We start from the raw sequence: 18,637 nt of genomic DNA, 5'->3' as shown, positions 1-18,637 counted from the left end.
AGGGAATCATTTTTGGTGCAGAAGGGCATTCTCCATATGTAAAGGACAGAAATGTGGCCAAATTAATGTCCACACCAATTGCAGATACATATATATTTGTTCACACCAGATACAAAATAAATACGTAAACGTTACTGAAAACTGCGTTACTGCAAACCTTATCTTTGTATTTATAAGTAAACGTTAATTGAGGATCTAAAAGTAAGGGATCGGAGGTATATTGTAAATATAATAACTATAAAACCATTCTTTATACCTCCTCCTGGTTCCTGTATATATATCTGCTAGTTGGCACACAAATCAGGGCAATTTATTTATGACACTATTTGCAACAACATCAGGGGGCTGCAGAATGGTTGAGCACTTGAAGGGATGTACAACAGCTGGCAGAGATGGAAGACAAGGAAATGGTGAGGAGGAGTCTTTGCAAGTCTCTCCAAGCAAAAGCCCTCACCCATTGGGAGGCTCCACGTGCACTCTACTTAAATAACAATTTCAATATATTGAAATTTACTTTGTCACATGAAAGTTAAACAGCTTGCACTTAGCTTCAGTCACGTCGAAGGTTCCCTGTTGGCTTCCACCATGTTCCCTTCCTTCCACCAGTATTCACTCCATCAGTTGTTGGGTGGAGGACACATCCGCCGCATGCCTCAAAGTGTTTGAAAAGTGCTGCCACTGCAGGTTTTCATTTTATGCTATTTACATTTTTATATATATAGATGTATGTTTTCGTCCTGTGCCGCACCACAAACAATTTGGTTGCTGTTGTGGGTTTTTGGAAAGGTAGAGAGCTGGTAGTTACCCTTACCCTTTGTCCTTTCGTTTGACATATTATACTTATATAATCTAATGATTAGTTATCGACAGGGGGATATCAGTAGGGTATCAAAGAATATTTTATGGAAACTAGTTTTAAATTGTTTGAATATATGTTAACTTATTGACTTCAAAACTGTTTAAAATTATAAAATATCTTGTACTAATTTTCTAAAACACTTTAAGCTAGTTTTCTATTTTAAGGACATCCCTTCATTTTCTTTACAAAAAATAGTTTCCCTACAAAATCAATATAATAATTTATACGAAAATAGATAAAAAGACTCGAAATTTTTATATGTAATCAATTGTGGGAGTGTATGAGTACTTTTGCCAGCCTCATGTTACACTCCTCAATGTACTTCCTTGTTATTCAGTTTTGCCATTTTCCATTTTTTGTCATTCGTTTTTATATTCAATTTTGTTATGTCCCCCAGACTTCGGCTCCCGCCCTTTGGCCTGGACATACCATACATATCTGCTTGTGTTTTTCCTTTTTTATTTCATATTTTTTTGCACCCATTTTGCTGTTGTCTGCAATTTTGAAGAGGCTGGGCTAGAATGGTTAGGAGGACGAGGCGGGCTGGGATGGAGTGGGACGGCCATTGGGGTCGGCATGCTTTCAAAGAGGCATCAGGTGTCGCACGTAGTGCAGCAGCTTATCTCAAATGATTTATAAACTACCAACATTGGCGAGGCCAAAGCCATTGTCATTGCATAAAATATGCTAACAGTACAGCGGAGCAACAGAAGAAGAATTGGCCAGAAAAACCAGAAAAAAGTACCAACCTGGAAGGACAGGTCGGGGAACCTGGGAGGAGTGACACAAAGTCGTCCTGAGGCGCGACGATGCCAGGCCCCTTTGGGCAGAAGTTCATCAGGCAAGAGGTCTTATTTCGTTTGTTTGTCTTTCCGTGCGGATGATGTGCAAGTGGCAAGAAAAGGTATTAGCTTTAATGTACAATAGCCCGAGCACAAGCATCCTGGCCAGATTTAAAGAATGTTCTAGTCATGAGCTATCCATAGAGAACCTTTGCTTTAATCGCTTAAGGTATTCCTATCAAGAATCAGACAAAAATTGGCGATGAAATAGACATGGCACGTGCACATGTATGAGAATCTCAGATTTAAGAGAAGGGTTCCATGGAAAAGATTTAAAAATATCGTTGAGAAACCTGTTTCAAGGTTTTGATGCAGAGTGAATGGCAATCGATCCACACGTCTTTGCATACATCTTGCAAATCGGATAAATATTAACAAAGATATACCCATCGCTGTGGGCCATATTGTGGACCCAAGCATTTTTGTAGATTTTTGAAGGGGACCCTCCAGAAATCTTCACAAAAAATCTAAAAAATAATTTGTTTCTAGATTTTGATGCAGATGGATAGAAAATCAGAAAATAGAAAGTTTAAGGTATTCCGCTCAAGAATCGGATGAGTATTGCCAAAGATATAGCCATCGCTGTCGGCCATATTGTGGCCCCATGCATTTTTCCAGATTTTTGAAGGGGACCCTCTAGAAATCTTCACAAAAAATCTAAAAAATAATTTATTTCAAGATTTTTATGTAGATGGATAGAGAATCAATGTACAAATCGTTAAAGGTATTCCGCTCAAGAATCGGATGAGTATTGCCAAAAATATAGCCATCGCTGTCGACCATATTGAGGCCACATGCATTTTTGTATATTTTTAAAGGGGACCCTCCAGAAAATTTTACAAAAAATCTAAAAAATAATTTGTTTCTAGATTTTTATGCAGATGGATAGAGAATCGATGTACAAATCGTTTAAGGTATTCCGCTCAAGAATCGGATGAGTATTGCCAAAGATATAGCCATCGCTGTCGGCCATATTGTGGCCCCATGCATTTTTGTATATTTTTAAAGGGGGCCCTCCAGAAAATTTGACAAAAAATCTAAAAAATAATTTGTTTCTAGATTTTGGTGCAGATGGATAGAAAATCGATGTACAAATCGTGTAAGGTATTCCGCTCAAGAATCGGATGAGTATTGCCAAAAATATAGCCATCGCTGTCGGCCATATTGTGGCCCCATGCATTTTTGTATATTTTTAAAGAGGACCCTCCAGAAAATTTTACAAAAAATCTAAAAAATAATTTGTTTCTAGATTTTGGTGCAGATGGATAGAAAATCGATGTACAAATCGTGTAAGGTATTCCGCTCAAGAATCGGATGAGTATTGCCAAAAATATAGCCATCGCTGTCGACCATATTGAGGCCACATGCATTTTTGTATATTTTTAAAGGGGACCCTCCAGAAAATTTTACAAAAAATCTAAAAAATAATTTGTTTCTAGATTTTTATGCAGATGGATAGAGAATCGATGTACAAATCGTTTAAGGTATTCCGCTCAAGAATCGGATGAGTATTGCCAAAGATATAGCCATCGCTGTCGGCCATATTGTGGCCCCATGCATTTTTGTATATTTTTAAAGGGGGCCCTCCAGAAAATTTGACAAAAAATCTAAAAAATAATTTGTTTCTAGATTTTGGTGCAGATGGATAGAAAATCGATGTACAAATCGTGTAAGGTATTCCGCTCAAGAATCGGATGAGTATTGCCAAAAATATAGCCATCGCTGTCGGCCATATTGTGGCCCCATGCATTTTTGTATATTTTTAAAGAGGACCCTCCAGAAAATTTTACAAAAAATCTAAAAAATAATTTGTTTCTAGATTTTGGTGCAGATGGATAGAAAATCGATGTACAAATCGTGTAAGGTATTCCGCTCAAGAATCGGATGAGTATTGCCAAAAATATAGCCATCGCTGTCGACCATATTGAGGCCACATGCATTTTTGTATATTTTTAAAGGGGACCCTCCAGAAAATTTTACAAAAAATCTAAAAAATAATTTGTTTCTAGATTTTTATGCAGATGGATAGAGAATCGATGTACAAATCGTTTAAGGTATTCCGCTCAAGAATCGGATGAGTATTGCCAAAGATATAGCCATCGCTGTCGGCCATATTGTGGCCCCATGCATTTTTGTATATTTTTAAAGGGGGCCCTCCAGAAAATTTGACAAAAAATCTAAAAAATAATTTGTTTCTAGATTTTGGTGCAGATGGATAGAAAATCGATGTACAAATCGTGTAAGGTATTCCGCTCAAGAATCGGATGAGTATTGCCAAAAATATAGCCATCGCTGTCGGCCATATTGTGGCCCCATGCATTTTTGTATATTTTTAAAGAGGACCCTCCAGAAAATTTTACAAAAAATCTAAAAAATAATTTGTTTCTAGATTTTGATGCAGATGGATAGAAATTCGACGTACAAATCGTTTAAGGTATTCCGCTCAAGAATCGGATGAGTATTGCCAAAGATATAGCCATCGCTGTCGGCCATATTGTGGTCCCATGCATTTTTGTATATTTTTGAAGGGGACCCTCCAGAAAATTTTACAAAAAATCTAAAAAATAATTTGTTTTTAGATTTTGGTGCAGATGGATAGAAAATCGATGTAGAAATCGTTAAAGGTATTCCGCTCAAGATTCGGCTGATTGTTGGCAAAGATATAGCCTTCGCTACAAGTCATATTGTACCTCTGTGCATTTTCCAAATTTTTTAAAAATGTAACAAAAAATGTTTTAAAAAAATGTGTTCCTAAAAATCGATTGAGGTATTCCGATCAAGAATCAGTTAAAAATGGGAAAAGATATATGTATTCACCGCAATAGGGAATACAATTCACGGGATGCCGAAAATGGACCACATTCAATCGAAAATATCAATAACACAGTGCGACAAAAAAAGAAAAGTTGGAGGAACTTTTGAAGAGACCTAGTAGGAATTGTTCGTTAGGTCGAGTATAGTATAAAACCATGTTTGAAATTTTTCCTACACCCTCAAATCTTGATTTATTTCGAGAAAACGGTTTTTCGAAAGTGTTTTGCTCTTAAAAATTCCTGAACGCGCAATTTTAGGCCGATTTTCAATTTTTTTATGTTTTTCAATAGTTAAATGTTGTAGCTTTTGAAAAAAAAAATAAATCTTCAATTTATTTAAACAGAAAGGATACAAATTTTACAAAAGAAACTGACTTTTTTGAATTTTTGTCACGTTTTTCAAACTTTGACGCCATTTTTTCGGTACAACTTCCAAGAAATGGTATCATTCTTAACACATATTAATATTGTCTCATTAATCCTGAATAAAACAAGACCAATTTCATTACGAAATTATGAAAATTGTTGAAGCTATTACGCTTTTCCCAAAACAAGTCAATTCAAATTCGAGCGCACCGTAACAGTATGTAAGTACCAGTATGTAAGTTAACAGAAAGATAGAAACTCAATGGAAGATTATTCTTGTCAGTCTTATTTTTATTGATTTCATAGCTTTTATCAATGTTTAAAAATGCTAAAAATGAAAAAATAAAAGCTGAAAAACGTGACAAAAATTCAAAAAAGTCAGTTTCTTTCGTAAAATTTGTATCCTTTCTGTTTAAATAAATTGAAGATGTATTTTTTTTTTCAAAAGCTACAACATTTAACTATTGAAAAACATAAAAAAATTGAAAATCGGCCTAAAATTGCGCGTTCAGGAATTTTTAAGAGCAAAACACTTTCGAAAAACCGTTTTTTCGAAATAAATCAAGATTTGAGGGTGTAGGAAAAATTTCAAACATGGTTTTATACTATACTCGACCTAATGAACAATTCCTACTAGGTCTCTTCAAAAGTTCCAAATCACTGTCGCACTGTGTAATCAATTTCCTGCCAAAAACCGTTTCAGGAAAAAGTATTTTAATAAAAGTTGAGCCAAAAATAAATGCAAGCTTGGCTCCGAGAAAAGGTGCTGAGGTGCGAAAGGTAAATGCTGCGAGCACATGGTTTTAATGGCCGCGTATCACGTAAGAATCCATTCATAAGCCAAAATAATAAACAATATGCCATAAACTTTGCCAAAGAATGAATAAATGAAAATGTATTCCTTTGTATAGCTGTTATTTTTGCCAACAAATTCAAATTGAACCAATTTCGATCAAATGGAAACGCCTTTGTTCGAAGAAAAAACAGAATGGGTTTTTAAATGTGGCGGAAAATGGATATAAAGAATATTTTATAGCATAGAGTTATGGATAGATTTAGTAGTAAAGATTTTTAATCAAATGCTTATTTTTCAAGACAGCAGACTTTATAAAGTGTTGAAATTCTAAATATACACGTTATTTTGGATGCTTGGACTATGAGGATTGAGGTGTCTCCTTTAGGGTCTTCACCCTTTTTAAGTCCGAGCTCCAAAGCCCTCTCCAAGGGTAAACAAATTGTGGAAAATCAGTGGAGAATGTTTCGAGTCCTTGTTGTACGCCTGCCATTCTGTGCGAAAATAAAATAATATTTTGGCTCAAGTCCAAGCAAGCGGATGAACATGAACAACAGAAACGACTGGGAAATCAGAGTCTCGCAAAGGAGAAACTCCGAGTCCAGACGGAATGTTTGGGGGATACGCGCAGGGAGTTTAAATCGAGACCAAGATGGAGTTGGGTTTTGTGGTCTTCACAACAATAAAAGCCGCAAAACTAAAGTGGCTGGACGTACTATGTTCCAGCATTCTGGGGGCTGGTCCCGACTTGTCAAATCCATGGATTCAAAAAATGTTAAACAAGACAAGGCAATGGAGGTCTCAAAATAATGGCATTGTTTTCAAGCTTAACATAGATATAAAGACAAACTGAAACCAAAATGAAATTCTGAAATATATTTTCATTAAGAAATACGTATTTCTCAATAAAGGTAGTGTTTTATTTGACAGAAACAATTTATAAAGTCTCGAAACTATTAAATTCATTGAGGTAAATAAATAAAATGGAAGACCAATCTATTTTCACATGTCCTTTGGTCCTTTTGAAGACTCCCAGTGATAGTTTGTTGTGTCAGACATACTTTCTTGTGTGAATTTCCGTTGCTACCGAATAAAAACGGAATAAAAAAAGGACAGAACTGCAATCGGCAACATGCACAAGGCAATTGCAATATGCATTTCCAGAGGTATATATGTTCATATACATATGTGTGTATGTATAAGTGAATATGTCAACAGCTGCTGGTGCTGTCGTATAAAACCAACGAAATAAATGAATTCCAGAAAGGATCGAAATGCAGCTACCCTATCTTAAGATAACTTTTCTTTAGCGAAAGTCCTTATGGCTCTGAATAAGTTTGAAGGTAAAAACAGTTTACAAATAAATTTGTAAGTCTTTTTCGAATAATTTAAGATCTTTACAGATCTAGGATATAAGCCCAATATACCCTTTTCCACACAACCACTTCCAAGTGTAAAAAAGCGAAAAAATTCTCTTTTTGACAGTTATGCCTGCCAGTGCAAATGAAAATAAACGTTGCCAAATAGTGAACAACAGAAAATAACATAAATTAATATACAGTTAAAAATGTGCAAATATTAAGCACGCATGTTGCTTCTTTTTCACATTCATTGTAGCCTGTGACGGGAAGTGGATGGAGGTAAAATATCCATTTTAAAATCCATCCTGATAACCCCCCCACAGAGCCTCCGCCCAACCACCTCTTTACGGTCACTGCATTTTTTGACCTCTTGGTCCTTTTGTTGTTTTCTCCATTTTTAAGGGGTAAGTTTATAAATTATTTGTGCGCTTCCAGTTGAATTTATTAAATGTAAATGCTGTTTCGTCTCTCTGCCACCATCGCGAGCCATGTCCTGGCCGCACCGGCATGGTGGTCACATTTAAAAAAATACCATAGCCGTCTTTTCAGAGCCGATCGACTTATCAGCAGGTCCGCATTTCATTCTGGTTGCTGGTCGGAAAAGAATGAATGAAGAGGACGTGCGTGTGGTGTTGCTGTTGTGTGGAATATCGCCGCAAGTAATTTACATGTATTTTTGCTATAAATTAATACGCCTGCAGGTCATTGAGGTACCTGGTATACGGTTGTGTTGATTGTGATTTATGCAAATGTACAAAGAGCATTCAGCGGACGGGAGTGACGCTATGTGTCTGTTGGGTTGATTAAAAATTCATGAACTTTGCAGTAACAAGATAACTAATATTCATAGTTTTGACGATTTTATGCAAACTCTGGGTAAAGGGGGATATTATTCAATATTCGGTGGTATGGTTCAGTGAGCCATAAAGCTTTCCTAAACAGCGATTCAAAATCTTTGCACTGTTTTTGGTACAAATTCTAATTAATGCTTTAGTTGTTGTCCTAGGTTTCGATGTGGGTGTAGTCCATAAGCCCTCAAAATATATAAATAAAACAATAAAATTCCTTCTACCTATATTTTCTTTTGATTTTATTTACAAAAAAATCTGCACATTGTTTGAGTTTTGATTTATGAAACTTTAAAATGTTTGGCATTTCTTCTTACCGAGTTTCAGACTTACGTATATCCGCTTTAGGTCATTTGGGCGGTTTTGTGAATTTCGATTGAAGTGCGGCCAAGGACAACTGCAAACAACATATCCTGACCCAAGCTTGGAGGCTTTCATTTTGCTTTCCGGAAACTCTGGGGATCTTATATTTTTTTGCGCCAGAAACAATGTGGCGTGTGCAAGTGAAATTTTTGTGTTTCGTTTAAAAATTGAAACAGAGCTCGGGGCGAAGAGAGTTTCCTGCAATTGGCAGAGTGGAATTTAATACGGAAAACCCCCCAGCAGCCCTGTATTGTATAAAATATTTATAATTTCATAATGAACAAGCTGAAAACTTTGTTAAAAGTCGAATGTTTCATACTCTTGCCTTTGGGCAATAAGCCGAGCCAAGTCCAGGTTAAAATATATAAGTTTAATAATGTTTAAATATTAAATCTTATAAACCTAATTACACAAGAATAAAAATTTAATATTTCAAGTTGCAATTAAAAATGTTACAGTCTCCTTTTGTTCTGGTTTTTGTTATCTGGACTTGTTCCATTCTCAGGACATTCTGTTAATGTTCCACCATTGCAATGGCATTGCGTTGATTTCACAACATCCTTACATATCCTGTCCTTAACACTGGAGGCAGCTTCGCAACTCGACACGGCAATGTCAAAATTGTTTGTGGCAGTTGCCACCACAGATGCACAGTCAACCAGCATTTATATCGTTCCAAAGGACACACAGCGAATCTCGACCTGCAGGACCTGATGACTTTCAGGACCTCAGCTATGTGCAGTTTGTAGGTAATTGTGCACACAACACTATACATATATACATATATTTTTTTCCTGTCTGAGAAAGTTTAATTGAAGAAACTTTTTGGGCACTGTCACTTGATAACCCAGAAATATTTGACTTAAATGTCAAATTAATTCCAAACTTACTCTTTCAAAATTTTAACGTATAAGAATATGGTTTACTTTGGATGAATCTTTAGTTTGGATCGCTATTTTAGCAACTTGTTGGAGGAAGCTGCTAGATCGCACGTGTGGTACTATATTAAATGGCGACAGCGCCAAAAAGGAAGCCCGACCAAGCCGGAGGTACCCACATCCACACATTAAAAATTGATCTTCATTGATCACTACATAATTATTTGCAGTCATTGGTGCTAGTTCGTCACAAGACCTCGTAACTGATCAAAACTCTGGGCGACGCCAGGAGCAGAAAGTCTATACTTTTAACAACGACCGGCCGCCACCGAAGCCAGCAGGCACCCCTGGATCAGTGGCGAAGCCCGATGATAAGACCAAGCCTCAAAAAACCATTCTCGAGGAGCATGGCATCATTCTGGGCAAGGTGATCGGCACTGGGAACTATGCCAAGGTTAAGATCGGATTCTCCGAAGAGTACGGCAAACGTGTGGCGGTGAAGATCATATCCAAGGTGAAGGCCCCCTCCGAGTACACCCAAAAGTTTTTACCTCGCGAAATCGAAGCCGTAAAGGGTCTCCATCATGAGAATCTAATCACCTTTTATCAAAGCATCGAGACTAGTCATAGGTCAGTGTCCTTACCATATTTTAAAGGGATTATAATTCTTATTTTTAATCTTAATCTCAGGGTGTATCTGATTATGCAGTTGGCGGAAAATGGAACGCTCTTAGACTACGTGCGGGAACGAAAGTACCTGGACGAGCCGCAGTCGCGAACCCTTTTCAAGCAACTGGTGAGTGCCGTGGAATACATTCACGGCAAGGGCGTAGTGCATCGAGACATCAAGTGCGAGAACCTGCTGCTGGATGAGAACTGGAATCTGAAACTCATTGATTTTGGGTTTGCTCGCAAAGATACCCGGACACCAGACAACCAAGTGATCCTCTCGAAAACTTTCTGCGGCAGCTATGCCTACGCTAGTCCTGAGATTCTAAAGGGTAAGTAACAAATAATTTTTGGAAGGTATAGTAAATCTTAATCCCTATAGGGGTGGCCTATGATCCTTTTATGTCCGACATTTGGGCCTGTGGAGTTGTTTGCTACGCCATGGTCTTTGGCCGACTGCCCTACGACGGCTCCAACGTACACATCCTACTAAAGAGGATAAACCAATCACTGGTGTTCCCAAAATCCCCATCGGCATCTAGTGAATGCAAGCACATGATCATGCACATACTGGCTCCCGTCAAGATCCGATACAATGTTCCACAAATCAAGGAAGATCCATGGTATTCACTAAAGTAGACATATATATTTATTTCTCGATGATAAACTCTTATAGCAAAATTGTATAATAAAAAAGGCATTTTATTTTATACTTGTGGGTGTTTAACTATGTAGAAAAGGTTATGGTAGTGAGGGATTTATAGAAAGGACATAGTTTTAACAGAGTTTTTTTTAACTTTTTTTTTGGCGCACGGTCACACTTTCAAAACTATTAGCTGGCTTATTTTCAACTTTTTTCGATGTTATAAACGTAAAACCAGCAAGTAAACAATCTAAGAATGGACTCCAAGCTGGATATGTTTGAGGACGTTAACACGTCGCCAGCTCCTTCTCTGGAGGGCGAGATGTCCATTCCGGGCCAACGGATAACAACAACAACGTCTCCGGGCGGTGTTCCTGATTACAATACCCTGGATGAGCCCATCCGGGAAACAGTACTAAGAGACATCCGCGCCGTGGGAGTCAAGTTTTATCATGTGCTATATCCCAAGGAGAAATCCAGCCTGCTGCGGGATTGGGACTTGTGGGGACCCCTGGTTCTGTGCACGTTCATGGCTACTATTCTGCAGGGTTCCTCCTCCGCAGACAGCATGGCTGACAACGGCCCCGAGTTTGCCCAGGTATTCGTCATCGTCTGGATAGGAGCGGCCATCGTCACACTTAACTCCAAACTTCTTGGAGGCAATATCTCATTCTTCCAATCAGTTTGCGTCTTAGGCTACTGCCTTACACCAGTGGCCATTGCTCTGATCGTGTGTCGGGTGATCCTTTTGGCGAAACACACGCCACTACTCTTCTTTCTACGTTTCGTAACAACTACTTTGGGATTCGCCTGGGCTACATATGCTTCTTTTGTGTTTTTGGGCCAGAGCCAGCCGCCCCATCGAAAGCCACTTGCCGTTTACCCAATCTTCCTGTTTTTCTTCATCATCTCTTGGCTGGTGTTGTCCCATATTTAGCCGGATTTTCCTAAATCCTAGTGATTAAGTCTTAAAAAAAAAGTGCACGTTCCATAGCGTAACCAAAAATCCGAAATCAATTGTAAATTTATTTAAGCTACGATCCTGTTTTGTTTATTCATAAAATCTTACAAAATATGTGAGTTACGAGACTTGCACATGCATTAACAGAGCTTTTGAGAAAAACATCAAGTTGGCAGTGCTTACTAATAAAGCTTCTTCATTATTTTTCATTTCCAACCAATGAATATCAAACTAGTTACTAGTACCTTTCTAGTAATACCACTTTCCACCCTCATTCAGGAACATAGTGGAAAAATAAATTTCTTATAAAGGCACAGGTATTTTGAACCTGCTCCCTTAAAGTTACCTGGCGAACCAGTTCCTTTGACGTTCCGCCTGAGTTGACATTACCAGCCCTCTGTTCGTTACTTTGCCAACAGGCCCAACAGCCAACTGCCAAAACAAACATCAGAACCGAAAAGCGCAGTCCGATTGTCAAACAAATGCAAAAGCTGGATGACCGAGTAAAAACTGTGGAACAAACAAATTGATGGCGGAGGTGCACATAATCGGACAAATACTGAAAGCAGTTGATTTCGCGGAGCCTCATTTGTACTGCAAGTGGTGCCTGCAAAGCGGTAGGTTCCAGTGAAATAATCCTTCCCCCACCACCATCATATCCACAATACTGTTTTCCGCAGGCAACGCCTGGCGTCTGGTGCAGGGCGAGGTACAGGGACAGAGCCCTGTGGCGTCGCACCGTCTGCAGAACTGCTCCGACTTTGTTCAGCCACTTGACATCCACCTGAGCAGCGCCGCCATTCAGGGTTGGCCCCGTCTCCTGGTGGAAGTGTACGCCGTCAACGTCCTGCATCAGTCCTGGCCCGTGGGCTACGGCTTCGCACACATCCCAACAACACCCGGAGCACACCGACTTGAGATTGCCACCTGGAAAGTCGCACCCAGCGGCTGGTGGGAGAGCCTGCGAGAGAGGTTCGGCGGTGGAGGAGCAGCTCTGAGCAAAACGGATCTACTTTTCTCAGGAGTGGAGAGGTAGTACATGTGTTTCTGTGGTTTTAATGGAGAATAATCATTTTCCTTTTGGTTTTCCAGGTACAAACTTCAAACTCTCACCTCTGGCAAGGTAATCGTTGATCTAAAGTTGGTATTCCGAAAATTCGAGGACTACGGAGTCGAGTTCAAGTAACCATGGAGAGTCGTTTACTTCTCGCTTTGCTGGGTTGCCTTATATTGCCGGTCTTGACCATTAAGATAGGCATTTCCCACGACACAAATGACACGGCGAATCCGACGCGATCTACTCGATTAGAATCCCTATCAACCACACCTCTTCCAGAGTCCAATGATGCCATCAGTTCTGCTAGTCCAATGCCAGAGATCGCCAGTTCCCCAAGCAATTCGTTTCCTCCGCGCCCCCAAAATAGAGCCAGGACCACGTCGATTCCAGCAACCAGGACAACGAAGGCCTCCATCGCGAAAACCACTGAAGCACCTTCTTCAAAGCCGATCCCCAGTCACCCTCCTAACTACTACTGCTCCTGCGATATCCAGGCCGGTAAGTGCAACCTCAATTGCTGTTGTGACCACGATTGCAACTCCGAGGTCCGAAAGGTGTTTAGCTGCCTCTCGAGCACGACCTCACCCGAAGTTCAGGCCAAGCTGGAAGACTTTCAGTACAACCACGGTCTGCCCTCCTGCGAAATCAACGATGGATGGCTGTGTGTCTTTCGCAGTAATTTGAAACCAAATAATGTTCCACCCTTAATCTTGAACCTCAATGCCGAGTCGCAAAGAAAATGGCCGGATCTGGAAGCCTATGATAGCAATCCCATAGAGACCCGATCTTCCAACTTGTACTACAAGTTTGGAGAGCCCCTTCAACTCTGGGGGCCGGAAAATAATGAACTGACTACCCTAGAACTCCCAATATCCTATGAAAGCTCACAGTGCAAACTGAAGCAAGCCGTCCGACACCTGCAATCAGTATCTAGTCACTGTCGGATGAAGGATTCCAATGAGTTGCAGGAAAGTCTCTGGAATATTATGAATTTTACCAGCTTCCGCCAATTACTAGGCAAACCACGAGATCCAGAGGAACCAGAACACGATGGAATAACAATACAAGTCTGCCAAAAGGATGTTGGTGGCAAAGTGGTTTGTGAGAAGCAGGGAAATGAAACCCAATTGGATGTTTTGCCGAAAGCTCTGGAACTGCAGTTTGTCCACAATTTTACAAACATTTTAGAGGCCAAGCTCGTTATTACCAGGGCTTCATGGACAGAGGATGAAAACGATCCCATTTGGCTAACCTATGGAGCAACTTTTATCTCCGTAAACGAACTTATCGCCAAACCCACTTCAGGACCACTTGGGTACCTTCCCAGGTCTCCGCTAATTGTCTCAAAGAGTGTGCCTCTTAATAGTAGTGGGGATCAGCAGGTTCTAAGCTATTTTCAGGATACGAATGATTTTCATTGGCTTCCGTTGCTGACACGCAAGCCGAAGAGCAGGATCTGTCAAAGGATACTAAACGAAGAGCAAGCCCTTCGATTTGGCGTAAATCTACAAAAGGAGTGCCAACTTTCCAAGGCTGCCCCTCTACTCCAGGAAACTGCCAACCATACTGAGTATTGCCAAGAGATGCAGTCGGAGATCTGGACCATGTTACTACCCCACAATGTAACCCACCTGGACGATATTGGCCAGGTTTACATCTCACAGATGGGCAAACCAAAACCAAACAAGTGGCTACCCATACAGCTGCACTATCCAGGAAATGTCAACGAAGTACCTCACGTACATGGCGTCTACGATGATCAGCAGCAAAGCCTGAGTTGTCGCAACATCTTCCTGAGCGTGAAGTACGAGTTTCATGTGGCCGAGATGACATTACTGGATGGAGCAGCCACTTATCAAAATGTCCTGCATCACGCTAGCCTGGTGCTTGGACAGCGGCACGATCTGGAGTTCGATGCTAGCGAACAGCAAGTGGAACTGCCTCTGAGCATATCCGTAATGTTCTACAATATGCAGAAGAAAGTATCTATTAATGGGGCACAGCTTTACGTTAGAAATAACTTTTTGCCAATCGTCTTTATTTATTGGATGATTAACTTTATTTAATGCCTCTGACTTAATGTAGACTTATTAAAATAAAGATTAGTGATTTTGACTAAAAGGGAATATTGAATATTTATTTTATTCTTCATTTTATTAAAATTACGGAGGCTCATGTTTCGAAAAATGTTTCGCGCCATGAATTTTGAATATTGCATACAAAATGGCGCCATCCAGATTTTCAAAATGGGAGGAGTCAAAAAAATTGGAAAAATATATATTTATATCTAAAATACTTAAAATTTTAAATACTATACACATTATGTTTCATGAAAAATAAAACGTATACTTTTGTTTAAATAAAATTTATCCCACAGTTATCGAATATTATTAGTCAATCGATAGACAGAGTACTTGCCCATCTCTAGCCGACCGGCATTTATCGATGTGCCTCAACATGGACGATTGTAAGTGTTATTTTGAATCCTTGTGTGCGCTAAATTACGCTTATTTATGGAATTACCGGCAGCTATAAATTTAAGTACCAACATGAGCTACGCGGATAAGGCTGATCTCACGGCATCGATACTCAATCACAATGTAAGCTTCAACAGCACGATGGAAACATCGATGGAGTCACCGCTACCCAAGCTCAGTGTCACTCTTACAGACGCGGAGATAAAGAAACTACGCCAGGCGCAGCTAGAAGACAGTTCCCTTAACGAATCCGTTGTTTCTATAGAGCCGGCCCTTATAGAAAATAGTTCCCAATATGGCATAAGCGACTCTGTTATCAGCATGGATGAAACCGTGGAAGTGGCTGCGATAGAGCCCCGCGAAGAAGTGGAAGAGGCAGTTCCCATTGAAGATCCAGCAGATTATTTTGAAACTCGCCTCGTAGAGCTAAGCCGGCGTTGCTGGCCATCGTCGCAAGACGCCCAGCATTATACCAAAGGATGCTGCTGGTCGCCAGATGGTACCTGCTTGTTGGTACCCGTACACTTGGACGGTATGCACGTAATGGAACTGCCGGCAGACCTTTACTCTGCCACGACCCTGCAGCAAACACGCCAAATAACGCAACTTAAGTCGGCTGTTCACGTGCCAGAGAGTGGTACCGTCTATGATTGCGTATGGTATCCCCACATGAACAGCCAGCAACCAGACACCTGCCTGTAAGTAGACCAAGTCGGGGAAATTCTGATCTTATATCTTTTGCTTCTTTTAGATGGCTTGCCTCGAGACAACATGAACCCGTTCACATGTGGGACGCGTTTGATGGTGCCCTGCGATGCAGCTACAGTGGCTACGACGCTGTGGACGAGGTTATGGCCGCCATTTCACTGGCGTTCTCTCACGATGGAGAGAAGATCTTTGCCGGTTACAAGCGCTGCATTAAGATCTTCGACACCAGCAGGTTAGTGGTATATAGCAGGTTAAAATATGCTATAACTTAAGCAACGCAATTGTCCATTTTTCAGACCCGGCCGCATGTGTGACGATTACCCTGTTAAAGCTGCCATCTCTTGTATAGCACAGACCACAGAGCACCCGAAAACGGTAACCTGTGGCAACTGGAGCGGTTACATCCAACACTTTGACCTTCGCAGCAGCCCCAAACAAGGACCTCTCTTTACGCTAGGTGGCCATAAAGGTGGAATAACCCAACTTCGCTACGCCGGAACTGAGATGGGGGAATGGTATCTGTTTAGTGGAGCGCGGAAGTGCAACAAGCTTCTGCAATGGGATATGCGCAACTACAAGGAACCACTGGTAGAGTTCAAACGCAACGTTAACACAAACCAGCGCGTACAATTTGACTTGACGGCGGACAACAAGTGGCTGGCCAGCGGAGACACCCATGGCCTTCTCAATGTGTGGGATCTGGCTGGTGACAGGGATCCTGCCGCAATTCCTTTGCACTCTGACTGCTGCAACGGCGTCAGCCTGAATCCTGTTTTTCCAATTGTAGCTACATCTTCGGGGCAGTTTCATTTTGTTAAAAATGCGGCCCACACAAATAGCAGTATCCTGAACGGCTCAACAATAGATGCAGATCCGGAAACTGAACTTCCGGAAGGAGATAAGCAAGACGTTGTGTACGAGAATAGTGTGTGCATGTGGTGGAGCGGGCGCAGTGAGTAGGGTAAGAAGAAGTGTAAGAGTCCAATTAAATAATACAAAAGCCGTCTTTATTTTTTAAATGATTTGGAAATACTAGTACATCGCGACATGCCCCCAAGCTGGGGCGACCTTAAGTGCATCTGAAAGAGATTTGAAAATGGTTTTAAGCCCATTGATAGGTACTGCATTCACTCACCTAAAAGCGCTTGAGGAACTCCTCGGCGCAGGTGCGAGCCCTGGCATTGACCGCCAGCTTCATTTCGCTGATCTCCTTGTCGATCTCCTCCATGAAGCTAATAACAAAGTCCACCAGCTTATGCTTGTACATCTGCTCAGTGTGGAAGTTGGTGATTAGGAAGCTAATGTCGTAGCCCTCAATGGGCTTCCGCCGCAGAATGATGAAGGATTCGGCGCGTCGCATCATGAATCGGGTGAACTTGTGGCACAGGATGCGCTCGATCTCATCGGCCTGCTTCACGGCGATGCTCACACGCACAGAGTTAATGGAGGGCTCAATCAGAACCTTCTCCCGTTCATTTCGAGACACCACAACGGGCGTGAGCACCAGTTCTTTGCTGGAACAGATTTCCACCTCCGGCTTGTTGTGGCGCTCGACGACCTGCGAGGGAAAGTCCTGCAGGCACATGGCCGCCGTCAACGAGTGGCGCACGGCGGTCAGGTAGGGCTTCAGGGTGGCGGCCATAGTGTCGGTGTCTGTTATTAAACTTTACTCTTAATTTATTATGATTCACAGATTTATCAGCCAGCAGTAGTGTGACCCTAGTTTCACTTTCTGGCTTGATCTAGCTAATAAATGGCTAAAATGGCAGCACTTCTGGTGTTGCTATCGTTGATTTGGTATTTTCGATAAGTTTCTTTCAAGATATCGATAAATATAAAGCTCGAATTGTTTTAATTATTATTTGCTTATGCTTAATAATACAAACATTTTATTTGTATTATTAAATTATGCTTAATAAATACAAACATTTTAATTAAAAATTGGGATTCTGGAAACTTTTCTTTTCAAAAGTCCACAAATTAAACTTTAAAGGATAATTTTCACGGAAGTTAATTTTTAATTGGGATAAAATAAACCTTTTAGTATTAAAACTACTTATTAAGAACCAAAAAGAAAGTTGTTTTTAAAAATGATCAATATTATTCACAAATTGAAAAACAAAACTATAGAAAACTCAATAATCCCGCTAATAAAATGATTTAAAAGAACCATATTTTTTAAAAAGCACAACACCATCTTGAAATTTTGTTCATTTATTATATGCCATTATTATGCCATTTTATTATACATATATTATAAGTATGCTTATCGTCAGTAATTTGTTGCTTAAGTAAACTTAATTTAAATTATGCGCGAAACTAGACGTTTTGTAAGCGGTCGTATTTCTGGAATTTGTGTAGAGAACATTGATTTGAATATGTAACCGTTTGGATCGATTCCTCGCACTTTTCTCGTACAAAAATGTTTATTAGAGTTGTTGATTATTGGCGTTGATTATACAATAATATAAATTGAGTAAATATCGAAGCATTATCAATTGTATTGATGCTCTTGCAATGGTTTTTGGTTTTCTCTTTCTCTCAAGTTCACACTTTTTCGTCTTGAATATGTTTGAAAGTTATTCGTGTTCTATACGTCGTGCACTGTATCGATTGCAGTTCTTATTAAGAGCATTGCATTGAGGATATTTATAAGTATAGGCATTGTTTTATATTTCACGAATACACATTTATAACGGTATATGATTTAAATTTAGGCTACTCTCTTCAGCGCTCTTTCGGGCGAAATGAATTTTTTCGGGGAAAAAAATTAGCGCAGGTTGTGAAAAATTTGTTTTGTTTTTTCTAAATATTCCATTTGTTTCGCATCATCTACTCCACTTTATTATAACCCCCTGTAAATTTTGTTTAAACCCATTTGACGGCCAAAATATGCCCTTTTCTCTAAATATAACTCCACGTTAGACAAAATATGCATTTTACATAAATGTTTTGTGTATACATAATATACTTGTTTTCTGTTCGAGCTTCCATTTCCA

General features: G+C 40.0%; 5 protein-coding genes and 1 pseudogene across 5 annotated transcripts; 5 read left to right on the top strand and 1 right to left on the bottom strand.

Annotated features, from left to right (window-relative positions):
- The first annotated feature begins 9,084 nt into the window (after positions 1-9,084).
- LOC108125340 (testis-specific serine/threonine-protein kinase 3) lies at positions 9,085-10,502 on the top strand. Its single transcript, XM_017241471.3, has 4 exons — positions 9,085-9,294; positions 9,354-9,753; positions 9,814-10,124; positions 10,175-10,502. Exons 1-4 carry the CDS (start codon positions 9,255-9,257, stop codon positions 10,429-10,431), a joined length of 1,008 nt encoding a protein of 335 aa, XP_017096960.1. The 5' UTR covers positions 9,085-9,254; the 3' UTR covers positions 10,432-10,502.
- Positions 10,503-10,598: 96 nt separating this feature from the next.
- On the top strand, positions 10,599-11,472 carry LOC122321493 (protein YIPF6 pseudogene; annotated as a pseudogene).
- Positions 11,473-11,644: 172 nt separating this feature from the next.
- On the top strand, positions 11,645-12,627 carry B9d2 (B9 domain-containing protein 2). The gene is made up of 3 exons (XM_017241435.3): positions 11,645-12,013; positions 12,077-12,428; positions 12,489-12,627. Exons 1-3 carry the CDS (start codon positions 11,926-11,928, stop codon positions 12,580-12,582), a joined length of 534 nt encoding a protein of 177 aa, XP_017096924.1. The 5' UTR covers positions 11,645-11,925; the 3' UTR covers positions 12,583-12,627.
- tctn (tectonic) lies at positions 12,585-14,579 on the top strand. The gene has a single exon (XM_017241399.3). The coding sequence runs from the start codon at positions 12,585-12,587 to the stop codon at positions 14,517-14,519; it is 1,935 nt and encodes a 644-aa protein (XP_017096888.3). The 3' UTR covers positions 14,520-14,579.
- A 258-nt stretch (positions 14,580-14,837) lies between these two features.
- Positions 14,838-16,657, top strand: WDR79 (WD repeat domain 79). Its single transcript, XM_017241753.3, has 4 exons — positions 14,838-14,920; positions 14,983-15,628; positions 15,682-15,870; positions 15,935-16,657. The coding sequence occupies exons 1-4, from the start codon at positions 14,899-14,901 to the stop codon at positions 16,596-16,598; spliced, it is 1,521 nt and encodes a 506-aa protein (XP_017097242.2). The 5' UTR covers positions 14,838-14,898; the 3' UTR covers positions 16,599-16,657.
- Positions 16,624-17,378, bottom strand: Arpc4 (Actin-related protein 2/3 complex, subunit 4). The gene is made up of 2 exons (XM_017241754.2): positions 16,774-17,378; positions 16,624-16,717 (listed from the first exon to the last, which is right to left on the bottom strand). Exon 1 carries the CDS (start codon positions 17,278-17,280, stop codon positions 16,774-16,776), a length of 507 nt encoding a protein of 168 aa, XP_017097243.1. The 5' UTR covers positions 17,281-17,378; the 3' UTR covers positions 16,624-16,717.
- Positions 17,379-18,637: the final 1,259 nt, after the last annotated feature.

This window comes from Drosophila bipectinata, chromosome 2L (genome assembly GCF_030179905.1).
Source record: "Drosophila bipectinata strain 14024-0381.07 chromosome 2L, DbipHiC1v2, whole genome shotgun sequence".
In the NCBI taxonomy this organism is placed as follows: Eukaryota; Metazoa; Arthropoda; class Insecta; order Diptera; family Drosophilidae; genus Drosophila; species Drosophila bipectinata.
Note: the sequence above shows the minus strand (reverse complement) of the source record. Positions and strands in the feature narration are given on the sequence as shown.